The sequence below is a fragment of the Solanum tuberosum genome, unplaced genomic scaffold, assembly GCF_000226075.1.
Source record: "Solanum tuberosum cultivar DM 1-3 516 R44 unplaced genomic scaffold, SolTub_3.0 scf00096, whole genome shotgun sequence".
NCBI classification, from domain to species: Eukaryota; Viridiplantae; Streptophyta; class Magnoliopsida; order Solanales; family Solanaceae; genus Solanum; species Solanum tuberosum.
The window spans coordinates 1,647,725-1,662,522 of NW_006239025.1; the positions used below are offsets into that span (position 1 = coordinate 1,647,725).

Genomic DNA, 14,798 nt, shown 5'->3' on the forward strand with positions numbered 1-14,798 from the left:
CGGTGACTTGTTTAATATCGACTCGTCTATTGATTTCAACACGATCCACATACTTTATACTAGATTTTGAGCACTTACAACAACCGTTGCATTGTGAAGAAGTCTATATGGAGCAACCACCTAATTTTGTTGCTCAGGGGGAGTTTAATAGCCTTGTATGTTGATTACGTAAGTCACCCTATGATTTGAAACAGTCTTTGCAAGCTTGGTTTGGGAAGTTCCAACACTGTAATTTTATCACTCCGTGTTTTATCAGCATTATGCATCAAATTCAGTATTTCATGAGAAGACCAAGCACATTGAGATTGATTGTCAATTTTGTGAAGTCGAGTGATCAACTTGCAGATATCTCACCAAGCCCCTCATCGGTCCTCGTGTTAATTACATTTGTAACAAGCTAGGTTCATGAATTGTATGCACTAGCTTGAGGGGGAGTGTTAGAATATGAATAGGTTTATACAATCCTATTAGAATAGGAATAGGTTTATACAATTCTATTAGAAAAGGAATAGTAATAGAAATAGAAATAGGAATACAAAGTAGTATCCTACTTGGTAAAGGATTATATTCTAGGGTCTATAAATAGGGTCTCAATGTAATAATGTACACAACAACAATTCAATAATATTATTTTCCTATATTTCTCACAGCCCTTTTATCAGCTTCCATCAAAACTTCAAGAACGTCATTTTTTATTCCCCTGTTTGACATTCCACCAATCACCAATTCAATCAACCAACTACGCCTCAACCTAAACCAATTGGGTCAGCTACATGAATCTTTTATATGTTGCAGTCTTCATGCTAATATCACTCAATAACTCAATACTTCGTATGATTTTCTAAATCACACTCATTCCTAAATTGATATACAAATCTTTGACCAAACTAAAGAGACTCTTTGAAACCAGGGCTCAGTATAAAAGCTTAATCAAATAGACACCTCTACTAGCATGTTTTTGAAAATCAGGCCCTCAAATTTACAGTTGACACTATACACCTCTAGTTGGTCATATATGTTTTAAGACACCTCAAATTTATTTCCTATTGCCTTTCTTTTTTATTTACAGTTTATGGTTGTTTTTCCAATGGAGGATGAGAGGGATGATCAGAGTAGAGAGAAGAATCCCAGGAAATTTATTTGGAGGTAAAGAGGAAGCTAACTGGAAAAGCTTTTAGGTGACCCCCAATCGGAGTGCTCTCCTTCACTGTTGAGACTTGGGTTCGTTTATCAAAAAGTACAAAGAAAAGAACATAATCTTTCCTTTCTCCACCTTTTTATTTTATTTCCGTCTTTTGAAATGATTTGCAACTGACGTCATAAATTTGAGTGATGAGTTAGTCACGCACTATGATAAACCCTCTGGAGGAGCTTAAAAGTTAAGACACGTGTTCTAACCGACTAGAAGTCTTTAGTTGGAAGAACTCTATGTATAGAGGTCGACTTTGCAAAATTGTGCAAGTAGATGTATCAAGTTGTGTATTAAAACCGAATATAAGTGCAATAACAACTAGTAATTTTCGTAATCCCAACCAACTGATAGGCTTATATGGGTCCTTGATTTGCATTAAGTTATATTCTTAGCTAAGTCCGCAAGAATTCCAAGAGATAGTAGATCTTCCACACAACATTTGTTGGTATCATCTAGGTCTACCTATCTCTCTAACACCTTCATCACACCTCTAGGCTAGTTCATATAGTGGTAACTAAGGAAATGGAATCCTTGTGCATCATTAGTTGGTCAAAAAGTCAAACGAGCATTCAAGCTTAGGATTGACAATCAAAAAGAGATTGCTTAGAGCCTTAGACAAATCTTTTTGTGTGAGACTACGACTTCTACATCTTCTCTGATCGACCTGCACAACATCTCCATCCTTGTTTTCATTACAATTGGAACATTCTCCACTATTTACAAAACATGGAGCAAAATGGTCTCATTTTAATCCTTTGGTTGAAAAAAGAAGTTTAAACATAATTGATCTTGACCCATAAGGTATTAGTGTATGTTAGCATACAATTAAGATCACATTTCTCCACGTCTTAGGGTATGATGAACTGTTTCAGACGATCTTTTCTCAGTTTACTTTTTGAGTGTGCTACTTGCACCTTCAATGGATATAACCATTTCTAATCTTGTATGTGTGGACCCACATCTATCTTAAAAGTAAATATTAAGTAAATATTTTTGAATGCCCCCAAGGTAATGGTCTAGTGATTGATGCATCGATGTTACAGCACCGGAGAACCTATATTCGAGCCAACTACAAAACTTGGTGTGCGCCCATCTATTCCATCCTTAGTAGAAAAGATTAACTTGACATGTTCTTGTAGGCTGCATAGGCTATTCGATGAGTTAATTGAGGTGTGTGCAAGTCGGTCCCAATTATGGCATTTATCTTGTGAATATATTGATCCTTAGCAACCCAACATACAGTCCCATATAATATTGTTGATCTCACAAGCATAATAAAAACTGTACGTTCACTCAGATAGGTATTTTTCCATCGCATAACACTACTGTAGCAATCCTCCATTTTATACATCCCATTTTGACTTATATGGATGTGTTTATCTATCATATCGTTCTCCTGAAATACTAAACCTTTATATCTGAATTGTCTGCAGTGAGGCATCACCGTCACATTCTAATCTCACTTCACCATTCCAATCAATAACATTGTATAATAACCTATTATTATGACAGATCTGTAGCCCTAGAAAAAGATCTAGGCAATATCTCCTCCCTAGTAAGCCCTCGCGAAAACTGCATACACTATGGATCTATTTTAGAGAAACTGTATCATTACTCCACGTAACTAGTAATTTAATTTTCAAAATTGTAGCTTTCCAGATTCTCCAAAACTCTCAAATGCAATTGGTTAAAGGATTGCAAATGTCCAAAATCCAATCACTAGTTTTCTGTAAGATGTACTATCTGGTACATCAAAGGATCTGCATGAAAGATATCCCTTCTCCTCCTACTCTTTCGTTGAATTAAGTGAAATTCACTCTTACTTGATTAATCTAAAGAAACAGTAATACTTCGCTCAAAACAACATGCACACACAGATTACTAATTTATTGATTGTACCTCTGCCATTTGGGTTACCTTTGTCAAAATATGTAAGATGATTTAATGGCTGGAATGAAACTATCTGGTGACCAAATTCTTCACAAAATTTCTCACAAATTAGGGAAAAGGGATTTGAACCAATTAGCACCCGAAAAAGTGTGTACCTATTCTGTCTCATGCGTTGATGTTGTCTAGTTGTTGGAGCTGCACATGTCTCTTGAGAAGTAACAACTTCTCCACCTTCTACAGCAGAAGTAAAAGATGGTGCTGCAGATAAGATGGAAAATAAGACTGGAGTATAACCAGAAGTAGTGGAGCCAAAAGAAATAAATTCAGAGCTTAAAGTAAATACCTGCTGTCGAGCAATACTCAATCTCACTTGGACCAGCAATACTACTGGAAGAACTAAGCTCTCTTCGTTTATGCATTTTCTCTTCATCATCCTGCAGCTCCTGCTGTCTCATCCTTATTTTGGCTTCTATAACTCGTTGTTCCTCCTAAAGTAACAACAAGACAGGGATAGAAAAGGATACAGATATCCTAAAGTCAGTATAAGACTCCTTAAAGCAACATGTAATTGTATTCAAGCAATCACACAAAGAAAATAGAACAGTCGATAAGATCTTACAATTTGCTCTATCCCTTTCTCTTCCTTCGTTTTTACCCCACGATATTCCACCGCATAGTTTGAAGTTTTACAAAATGGGCATCTTAGAACGTTAAGGTAGGCAACATAGAGCAAGAATATTAATAGAGGGGAAGAGGATGGGTGAAATATATTTAGCAATAAGTAACCAGTAACCACTAATGAGGGAAATCAAGGATACTGTGTTGGACGGGTTGAATTGGGAGTCTTCATCTGCAAAAAACACTCTGTCGCCAGGAAACAAGTCAGAAACTCATTCAGAAAATGGAACTTATTATCACATCAAACGGTAGAACCATAATAAGCACATGTAATTACAAAACAAGGATAATAAATACCTGTACAAATGCCTTTCATGCAACATCTTGAACGATTTAAACTTGGATAATACTGCAAAGTTCAATATGAACAAAGTTAACAATTATAATAACATGTCGGTAAACATCTTGTACCAATTCTTTCAAATTCTATCCTAGTCCAACATGAATCAGGAGTCGGGACAAACAATGAAACAACTACAAGAACTACTACATTCTTTTATCACGGAGGTATCTAGGCCATCTTGGGCGCACCACGACTATTCCACTAGGAACCTACTACCTCTCACCAGCACAAGCATAAGTATTGGGTAACTCTACCAATCACCTAGTGTGTTTTGCCTCCGGGATTTGTACATGAGAACTCCCGGTTCTCCTCCCACTTCAATGAACAAACATGTGTGTAAGCACATCGTCCCAATTCTTTCAAATTCTATCCTAGTCCAATGTGACTCAGGAGTCGGGACAAACAACAACAACAAAACTACTACATTCTTTTATCATGGGGATATCCAAGACAGCTCGGGCACACCTCCACCTCCCACCAGCACAAGCACAAGTACTGGGCAACTCTACCAATCACCTAGCATTTTTTGCCTCCGGAATTTGAACATGAGAACTCACGATTCTCCACACACTTCAATGACCATTAGACCACACCCAATACTACATTCTCAATCCTAAACTAGGTGAGGTTGGCTATATGAATCATGTTTTGCTCTATTCAGAGTGGTTTCATTTCAATGACTCGGAACAAACATATGCCAAAAACATTTCCAACTTCAATAATGCGAAAAAGAAACAAAAAGGAGAGAAAACAAACCAAGAAGCAAATGGGGCATTCCTCAAGGTCAGCATTGGGACAATCATCATCACCAGGGTAGCAAGGAGCAAGCTTGGAATCAAGAATGAGTTTTCGAAGCTTCTTAATATCCACATCCTTATGCTGGTACAACCCTTGAGGCCTAGTGTACTTATCATCCACCACTTGCTTCCTCCTTCCCAACTTATTACCCATTCAAAATAAATTCCCCCAAAAACAAACCAAAAAAAAAAACAGCAAAGAAACAAGAATCTCCTAGCCCTAATTTTCACATCTCAAAATACAAAACTCCCCCACCATAAAATACATGAAATTTCAACAACATAAACTCACCCATCCTGCAAAATAAAAAATACCCAATTCAAATTTTCACAAAATAGAAACAACAATTACGTAAAAATTTAATCTTTAACCAAAAAAACAAAAATTAAAAAAAACCCACCTGAGGAAGAAGGCAATAGGAGAAAAGAGAGAGAAGGAGGGAACAAGATCAGAAGTTTCTTCTCTGAATACAAAAATTTGTAGTGTGTGTTTCGATATCTAATTTACACGTATATTATTGTACAATTTTTATATATAAATAAAAAAAATAGTACTTTCCTTAAGAACTATATAAATTTTTTATATATATTTTATTCTCTTAATATAAATAGATGGAATTATTTGTATCTTTTAGAAGCTTGCGAATAGCAGGGAATGAGATAAGCAATCCGCAAAGCAAAGCACCGTATGAGAGAAAGAGTAGTACAGCCGGAAAGAATCCACTCCACCCACCCACCCACCTTGACCCCATAGGGGTTAGAGCGGGTAGGGTAAGTTGATGATAATTTTTGTCAAATTATTAGTACAAGTTTTTGTTTTACTAAGTCAAATTATTATAAGTTTATTATATTCAATTAGATTAATGCAGATTCATATCAGGTAAAGTTTGTTGTCATAAAGCTCGTGTGATTTGTTCTTTCGATTCATGTCATGTTATGCAAAATATATATATATCATGTGAATTTGAGTTATGTCTTATAAAGTTATAGTTCAATACAATATTCTATCAAAATATCACGTGGACCTTACTTTTAGAAGCTTGGTTGATCTTACTTGACTTGTTCTTATCAGGTTGGTCTTCTTAAGAAATGTCACACTTATAAAGGGAAAGTACTTCGTATTGTTAAGTTTTTCCAATCACATAGTTCAACATTAAAATTTATGATTAACGGGAAATGCAAGGAGCATTATCGATCTTTTTTGTCTCGCTTGCTACTAAGAAGAGAGAGTTGCTGTCATTCTTCACTTCGTTCGAGAATTAACTGCACAGAAATAAGTTTTTCCTTAGACCTTTCAAAGAGGAAGAATTTTTTTTTCCAAAATTTCAAAAAAAAAAAAGAAATGAAATTCTTTTCGTAAGGCAAGAAAGTATGGTTGGCACAATTGACTTTTCCCTCTCCTTTCTAAGAAAAAATAAATCTCATTCATCCCATTACAATACATGATAATCAAATTATCTAGTATCAGTCTCTTATAAAAAGTTGGTCCACCATTAATCTGCTTATTCTGCCGTGTAATTAACATGAACTTTCAATATTTAACATACCTTTTAAAAATATATAGTATATATTAAAAATCATGTAGATGCATTTGAATTTTATTTTATTTTTTTGTTATACACGCTAAAAATCTTCAAATTTATATTACATTCACACCTAATAAAATCAGTGTAATGATATCCCCAATTAACTTAATTTTTTTTTGTTTTAACTCATTTAATTTGTGGAAGCTTCAAAATATAATACACATCGTAATTAAAGTATTATCTCATTATCTTTAATGGAAAATTAACTTATATTGTAAAAAATAAATAACCATTAACAACTCAAAGACAATAAAAAATAAAGGAATCATACTGTTTTCATATTTAACTTTGCATGCACGTTAATTCAGATATAACCTGTGTCATCTTCCATTGAACAATTAATATTCAAATATTGTTAATTGTCCTTGTCAAATATAGATTTATAACGTGGAAGCAAACGAAAAAACAAAGACACACACATTCTATATTGTTCGTATCAAGCAATATCTTGTCAAACTTCATTATATTAATACCAACATTTATCTGAAATTTTTATAATATTTTTAGTAAGGTATTATATATATATTATTTTAAAAAAGAAATATATTGGTATTTGAAATTTACTGTGTGCATAATATTACTAATCGATAGTATATTATTACTCAACATTTGATTATAATTATTAGAGAGGAGTAATCCTAAAAATAAATATCACTGTTGTTATAAGTAAAATAATATTATAGAAAAGTAAATATAACGAAAATCAAATCTTGAAGGAAATTAGGTCATTATTGCCGTAAAATGTTATTATAATAATTAATAAATCTTGTTATAACGAGATTTGATTGTGTATAATATATGTATTAGTAAATCCCCTTAATTTGGAGGTCAGGAAATTTGAAATTATTAACAAATCTTGTCGTATTAGCTGGAAAAATAATGTGGCCCAACAAAACAGCGACACGTTTTCAAAAAAGCCTTTAAAAAATCCAGAATTCTTGTGTTTATGGGGGCCATAAAATTGTTGCTTTTGGGGGTCAACACTTTTGTAGTATTATTATGAAATTGGACCACACTATTATACTATTAAGAACACAAATTGGTTGACCAAGAATCTTGATTTTGTGATTTATATTAGCTAGGGATTTGATTTTCCTAATTACATTTTCTTTTCCTATTCTGCATTAATTTTAAGAAATCTCGAAATAACTTATTCCTTCTATATAATTTAAATCATTAAAGTAACTCAATGATATCTAATCTTTGTTTGTTTTGTTGTTAATTTCTTTACCATTTTGTCTAATGGAACCTAACCATAATTAACAACCTTCTAATGCACTTTGCTTTTTAATTTCGATAAAAAAAATTCATTAAATTGGGGACTACTCATAAGTACAAAATTAATTAATGATGACCTAAATATTATCCAAAGTAGTTCAACTCCCTTGTTGGAAATACTTAGGATAGTGAATTAGTGAGGACTATATTTAGGTATTTGGCAATATTAATTTGCTTTTCTCAACTGCCAAATTAAAATGACCTAGGAAAATTTTAAAAATCAAGCTACTTTGAAATGATATTATTACCTTATCACTTCATAAGTATATAACTATAAGACTCAAATCGAGCTTGTCTATTCTTTTAGGCACAAGGATGTGAGAATCAATTCGAATAATAAACTGTTTTTCTAAAATTTGCCTCAAGCAAGCGATCTAATCCTATCGCCAAAAAGTAGTTGATATAGCGCAAGAATGCTCACAATTTTTTTCTTACTCTTTCATTTTCTGATCCGGCTCGCTCCCGACTTTATAAAACAACATTTTAATAAACTCAAAATTTGAACCAATTATTGTACAGTAGTTGATAGCCAAAGGTCCACCAAATTCGTCTTGTCTGTATTATATTTTTATGTTGGTTCTATTTTATTTAGTCATAACAACTATATATTAGATAGACTGCTACTGTATATAGTACAAATTATGAATCTATATAGGATGACAAGTTGGATACTTAAAATATAATTGTTCAAGAGTCACATGATGAAATCATCGGATATAAGTAAATGCAATCCCATATGTGAGATTCGAGCAGAGTGGTGCGTACGCAAATCTTATCTTTATCTTATGAAGGTAGAGAGATTATTTTTGATAGATCTCAATTCAAATCGTCGAATATAATATGAAAGACGCAGATTCAAGAAGGAGATACAATAATGAAAAAAGCACGAAGAAAATAAAGGGAAAAAAAACAAAAATAGCAACACAAATTCTACTACAAATGAAATAACAAGGTAGCATTAAGTGAAGAATAAGATAGTACGAGAGTAATAATAATAATAATAGTTATAAGGAACTACACAATATTGCTAGACCTTACTAATCTTCTACCTAATCCTTGACCTCCATATCCATCCATCTAATGTTATATTGTTCTTGTTAAGTTGTAGGTGTGCGATGTCTAATCTAATTACTTCTCATAAATACTTCTTCGGCCTGTCTCTACCTCTCCTTAGACCTGCCATATACAACATGTCACACTTCCTTATTGACACATTTGTGCATCTCCTATTTTCATGTAAAATATATTTTGATATATCTTTAGTTTAAGTCACAAATTTCAAAATGTTTTTATTTAGTAAATTAAAACGGAGGAAGTAGTAGATGTTGGATAAATAGATGGTTCATATTACTAGCTCTCTTTGGTCCAGACACGAAACTAATATATATATAAAAAAAAAAAATTATTCAATATTCGATATCAACATTGAACTCAACTAATTTAAATTGACGCGGAATATTTTTACCTTATGAAATAAAATACTTCGTACTAAAAACAATTTTATAACCAAGTAGCTTATGAACTGAATCAAAGATTCAGACCAAACAATGAATAATTTGGGCCTGAGTGCTTACGATCTTCTGGGCCTGGGCTAATGGATACATGGGCCTTGATCTATTGATTTGCGTAAATGTCCTATTTTAGCTTACTATTTAAATTTTGTCTCTATTTCTAGAAATTCAATATAACCTTTGAGACTAATAAAATATTAGACTTTCATCTAATTAACGTCTATAAACTTTTTAGATCATGATTATATTTTTCATAAAATTTTCAGTTTTGCTCAAAATTGATTTTTTATCATGGTTTTAAAAATCTTTAAATTGTAAGAGATATAAAAAGAGTGTCATTTAATAAATAGCTATCCAAAAAGGATAATCATACGGCTGATTTACACAAATATCCGTTTTTAGACTGGCCTTTAAATTTTGTCCATGTTTTAAAAAAAACGTTTGTGCAAACTAACCTTTGAAAAATTACTCTCACAAATAATATTAGATTCGCATCCAATATTTGCTCTATCTCTTTTTAATTTTACGAAAAAAAACATTAGTCTATCATCTATGTTTGAATATCTTATAAAATTTTAGTCCATTAAAAAAAATAGTTATGACAATGGGCTGGAAAAATTTAACTCTTGACTTGTATCATGTCCATATGAAAGAATATGAACATTAATTTGTTCGAAATTATAAAAATAAAGGTTTACTAGTTACACAGATTTTTTTTTTTTAAAAAAACCTGTAATTAATTAAAATCATCGTATAAAAGTTATTTACTAGATGCATAGTATGTCCCAAAATATTGCCGCTTTAAAAACTTAAGAATTATTAATTTTATCTTTGCTATTAAAAATGTCAAAAGCGATTAGTACTATAATTCTCACTTTTCACTAGTGGTATTTATACTATTTCAATCAATATTCTTTTACTTTCTTTTTTTAATCCATTTCAAAAAAATTACATCTTTTTATATCAGGTAACTTTATAATTCCAACATTTTACATGACTAGTTTAATATACTACAATATTAAAAAACATTTGAATACATTACACATTTTTTAAACTTAAGACTACCTGATTAAAAAAAAAAATCATCATTTTCTTGAACTCCATATATAATCAAACTATAAAACAATAATTATCAAGACTTAGTAAGGGTATTTTAGTAAATTATGCAGAATCCCCTCATCCATTCGTACTAAGAAATTGAAATATAAACCTCAAAAACATAAATGATGAAAAGGAAGAAAGAGACGTAAAAAATAAATATAGAAACTGCTTTCAAAATAAATATTAAACTTTTTTCCCCTCATTTTCTAATTGAAACTGCCAATCATTAACCAACACTTAAAATGGAATGAAGAGAGATAGTAACTCTAAACTAGAAAATCAAAAGTAAAAATCCAGAAAATTAGAGAAGAATAATTAATAAATTAAAGAATGGTATAAATGTTTTAATACATCATGTATAATTCAAACTTCAAAATAGAAGTTCATCTAAAACAAAGAATGAATCAAATAATAGTAGAAGTGCATGTTTTAATAATTCGTATCGTAATTCAAATACATATATACGTCACTTGAATCGAGAATATGTTAAACAATTTCTCTGAACTCTACATATTGAATTATACTGAATATGTTATTGTTGTATTTCGTCTGAATAAAGACGAAGAAGATCATCTAAAGTAGGCAACTCCTTGAACAACTTGTCAAATTCGTTAAATGACTTCAATCTCCCCAAACTCGGTCCGACATTCTGATCTTCCCAATAATTACTACTACCGTGGCCGCATCCGTTATACGGAGCTGCCACGGGTAGTGGCGGTGGAGGAGAGAAAGCTGACTCCACCGCCACGGTGGAATTCTTGCCGGTCAGTTTCTGAACGACCGATTTGAAACTGCTGGCATCCGTTTCTATGTATTGTGTGTTGATTATCACTATCTTTACTGGAATATTTGACATTTTTTTTTCTTCTTTAAATTGGAAAATGAATGATTTTTTAAAATTATTCTTTTTTGCTGTTGTTGCTGTTGTTTGTTTGAGTTTAAAAGATAAGAAGTGTGTGTATATTTATAGAGGGAAAAAAAGGACTTGGAAGTTTGTACGGCAAACAATTGAAAAGTTTTTATTTATTTATTTAATTTAGTAGTTTTGACATTTAAGAAATTGACGTCATTAAGGAAGAGTTGACCGTTATGTGCTGTCTGGAAGGACCAGAGATTGAGTCAATTGTCAAAGGCACGCATTTGTGAAAAAATATTTTTTTACTATTCTTGTTCCACGAAATTGCATCCACTTGATTGGCTTTTGGCAACATGTGATGAATTTTTACCGAGCGTGGATGGTGGTGGGATGGTTGAGACCATTCGATAATTCTATGAGATTATTCGAGTTTAGAGGATGAAAAACATTAACATCACTCTAGAAATGGGCTCATCAATGCATGGAGTTGGATTTCAATATAGATATCAGACATCGAATTGAATCGATCATTCATGTTTTGCTATGCTCCATATGTTTCATTTTACTTAATCAAAATAATATTTATCAAAAGTTTATTTTCTAAAAATCAAATTTTGATTATTTATAGTACTTTATGTAGTTGTTTTAAGGAAAAATTACGAGAGTTGACAAACATAATACTAGTAAATTTTTCTTAATTTGTTGAAATGGACAAGTAAAAGGATTTATTTTAATATGAGGGTCTAGTAAAAGGTTTCCTTTTAATACATCTTAAATATATCTGAATAAACGAGATTATAAAAGATATTTGAGTGCATTATGAGACTAAAATTTATCTTATCTAGTAATGAAATGAGAAATATAAAATTTAATTATTTATGATTCTATAAAGATATTACTATTTTCTTTAAAAAACTAAAAAAATAAATTTACATCACATGACTTGAAAGTTTGGAATAGTGGGAATAGTAGACCATAATAAAGACTTGGTTATATATTTGATATATTCTATATTTCTATATATCTAACAATAAACTAATATATATATTTAGGTGTAAAATCAATAAATTTATATCACATCAAAATGACCTTCACTCTTCTTACTTCATCATTGTCTTTTATTCACACCAATTTTTTCCTAAATATTTGAAGAAAAAAATATTAAAAAAAGAGTGTTCATACGATTTTGAATTAGTCTTTATTTACGTACATAACCTGACGACTGCTGAATGTACTTTAATCTTGACCCATAAATGATAGAACATGTGGTTGTAAACATATACACATCACAACGACTAAATTATATGACATCATTTAATTGATGGGATAAGAATAATAATTTTGAAATATCGTATCTCATATGATTATCTTATCACGTGTTTGATTATGAATATAATTCAATTTTAAAATTTATTTATTCCACCATTTTAGTATAAACGATGAAATATGTTATTTTAGTTGTGACTCTCATAATCAGAAGACTCCAATGATCAATTGCTATAAGCCCTTTGATTTGGGAGGGGAGTTCACCATTGTTGGAATATACAATGTTGGTGTTGGTGTTGTGACTAAGAAAAGCTAACTTGTCAGCCACTTAATTAATCTCCCTATAACAATGTGTTATAGAGGATTCACTTTGATTCAACTATATATTATAAGCAGAATTCAGATATTATTTTATGTGAAATAGAATATAACATATAAGAATGTGAGGCTAGTAATGCATTTACTAATTAATTAAAACTATTACATGACAAAAATAATCCTTCATGTTCAAAGCAAATTTTATTTTGTTTAAATAAAATCAGATTCTAAAATATCCATTATATATAGTGGAGTACTTTTTAATGTAACAAATGAAAAAATTAATGATAAACAATCACTATATTTCAATTCCTGCATTATATTCCTTATTACTGATTTAGGCATAACTTACTTCTAAACCAAACGTCTTTAAATTAAGTCTTCCTTTTTAAATTTTTCCTAAGCTATGATGCAATACGATATATGTTTGGTAAAACCTTTTTTTTCTTGCTATAATTTACACCATCTCATCATGTGTAATATATGTGTTAAGAAATACACTTCTTTCACTTAATTATAATTAATTAATATATTATTTTCAACTCATTAAATATCATTTTACTTAACCATAATCAATTAATATAATTTGACTTATACTTTGGTGTCAATAATAAAGATACTAAAAGTGGGGTTCTTATAGTACCAAGTTGTGCATGCTGCCAATGGCAACTTGTTTGTTGTCTTTAAAGCTATTTATGTAGCTAGGGACATTAAATTATATAAGTTTAATAATTAGACAAATTGAAAGGGTCAATGACTCATGCCATGCTATGTTTCAATATCTCATTTGTGGTGTCAAATAAACACGTTGGACTGAATTTAAGAATAATTATCTTAATCGATATAGAAGCTAAATAGTTAAACAAATAATTTGATTCATGAGATAAGATGAAATATTTTAAAATTAAGTTGAGATTATTAAAATTATACTTAGTTTGATTTAAATCACTAATTGTAAAATAAATTTATACCTTAAACTTGATGTCTTTTTTATCCATACGATAGATGGAATAAATTAACATGACAATGATAATTTTTTGCTTGATGTGAAAATTAGCGTTTAGCCATAAAAATTTCAACTTGATGTTATATATTGGAATTTAGAAAACACTCAAAGGCCAAAACTTTTTTTTTTTTTACCACATGGGTTTTACAACTTTATTTTCACTTTAATAACTTTTTCTTTCTAAATTTATCCTAAATTTTTCATTTATATAAAATAATGCCATTTAAATTATATTTCATGTTTTTTTATAAACAAAATACATTTAATTTTAAATATTTATTGTAAAAAGTATAGCCAAAACACAACTCCAACTTTGAAAATACCAAATAAATTTTTAAAAACTCTTATTTTCATAGCCAAACGTTCTAGTTTCAAGACTACAATTTCAAAATAACTTTATCCACGAATCAAACAATCCCGACAGTGGGGTACTTAAAGTACCAAGTTGCATGCTGCCAATGGCAACTGGTATTTTGTGATCTTTAAAAGGCTAGTCTGGCTGGCTATATATATTGACCATTCATAAGTCTTTGACATAAAAAAGGTCAATAATTGTCAACTGTACCTTAAGTCAGTATCTCCACCAAACCTCAAGTCATTAGTAACTTTTTTTCATGTGTAATCTTTTAATATGATATCATTTTATATTTACTTCTTTTAATTTTAAGTATGCATAAACAGATACTTAACTATTTAACTACTCTGAATAATGAATATATAGTTCCAAAAACCAAAAAGAAAGAAGAAGGAATATAAAAAGAATCATGTTAGTTTCATCTTTGCATAAACCTACGAAAAGTAAATAAATATTTCACTTTATAAAGGTGAAAATCAACCCATGTTTTATAAAGGCAAAGCTTGGAATGATCATAGATTGTTTCCAAAATACAAAAGGGTACCATTGGATTCTCCAAAAGAATAGTCAAGAGTTTTGATAAATTATGAATAATTTGTCAATCATTAGTTATTAGGGATG

General features: G+C 30.6%; 2 protein-coding genes across 2 annotated transcripts in view; both read right to left on the reverse strand.

The window, feature by feature from the left end:
* The window catches only part of LOC102601386 (uncharacterized), a 9,421-nt gene extending 3,966 nt beyond the window's left edge, over positions 1 to 5,455 (reverse strand). The window contains exons 1-7 of the mRNA XM_006348312.2: positions 5,302 to 5,455; positions 4,860 to 5,197; positions 4,058 to 4,109; positions 3,901 to 3,946; positions 3,702 to 3,783; positions 3,426 to 3,570; positions 3,238 to 3,340 (exon numbers count right to left, since the gene is read on the reverse strand). Of these exons, the coding sequence (XP_006348374.1) occupies positions 3,238 to 3,340; positions 3,426 to 3,570; positions 3,702 to 3,783; positions 3,901 to 3,946; positions 4,058 to 4,109; positions 4,860 to 5,054 (623 nt within the window). The 5' untranslated portion in view covers positions 5,055 to 5,197; positions 5,302 to 5,455. The remainder of the gene's footprint in view (positions 1 to 3,237; positions 3,341 to 3,425; positions 3,571 to 3,701; positions 3,784 to 3,900; positions 3,947 to 4,057; positions 4,110 to 4,859; positions 5,198 to 5,301) is intronic.
* Positions 5,456 to 10,780: 5,325 nt separating this feature from the next.
* On the reverse strand, positions 10,781 to 11,291 carry LOC102586157 (VQ motif-containing protein 10-like). The gene has a single exon (XM_006348346.2). It carries the CDS (start codon positions 11,230 to 11,232, stop codon positions 10,909 to 10,911), a length of 324 nt encoding a protein of 107 aa, XP_006348408.1. The 5' UTR covers positions 11,233 to 11,291; the 3' UTR covers positions 10,781 to 10,908.
* Positions 11,292 to 14,798: the final 3,507 nt, after the last annotated feature.

What these genes read in the sequence shown, in the direction of transcription:
- LOC102586157 (XM_006348346.2), bottom strand. Translation starts at nt 11,232, where the DNA reads ATGTCAAATATTCCAGTAAAGATAGTGATAATCAACACACAATACATA.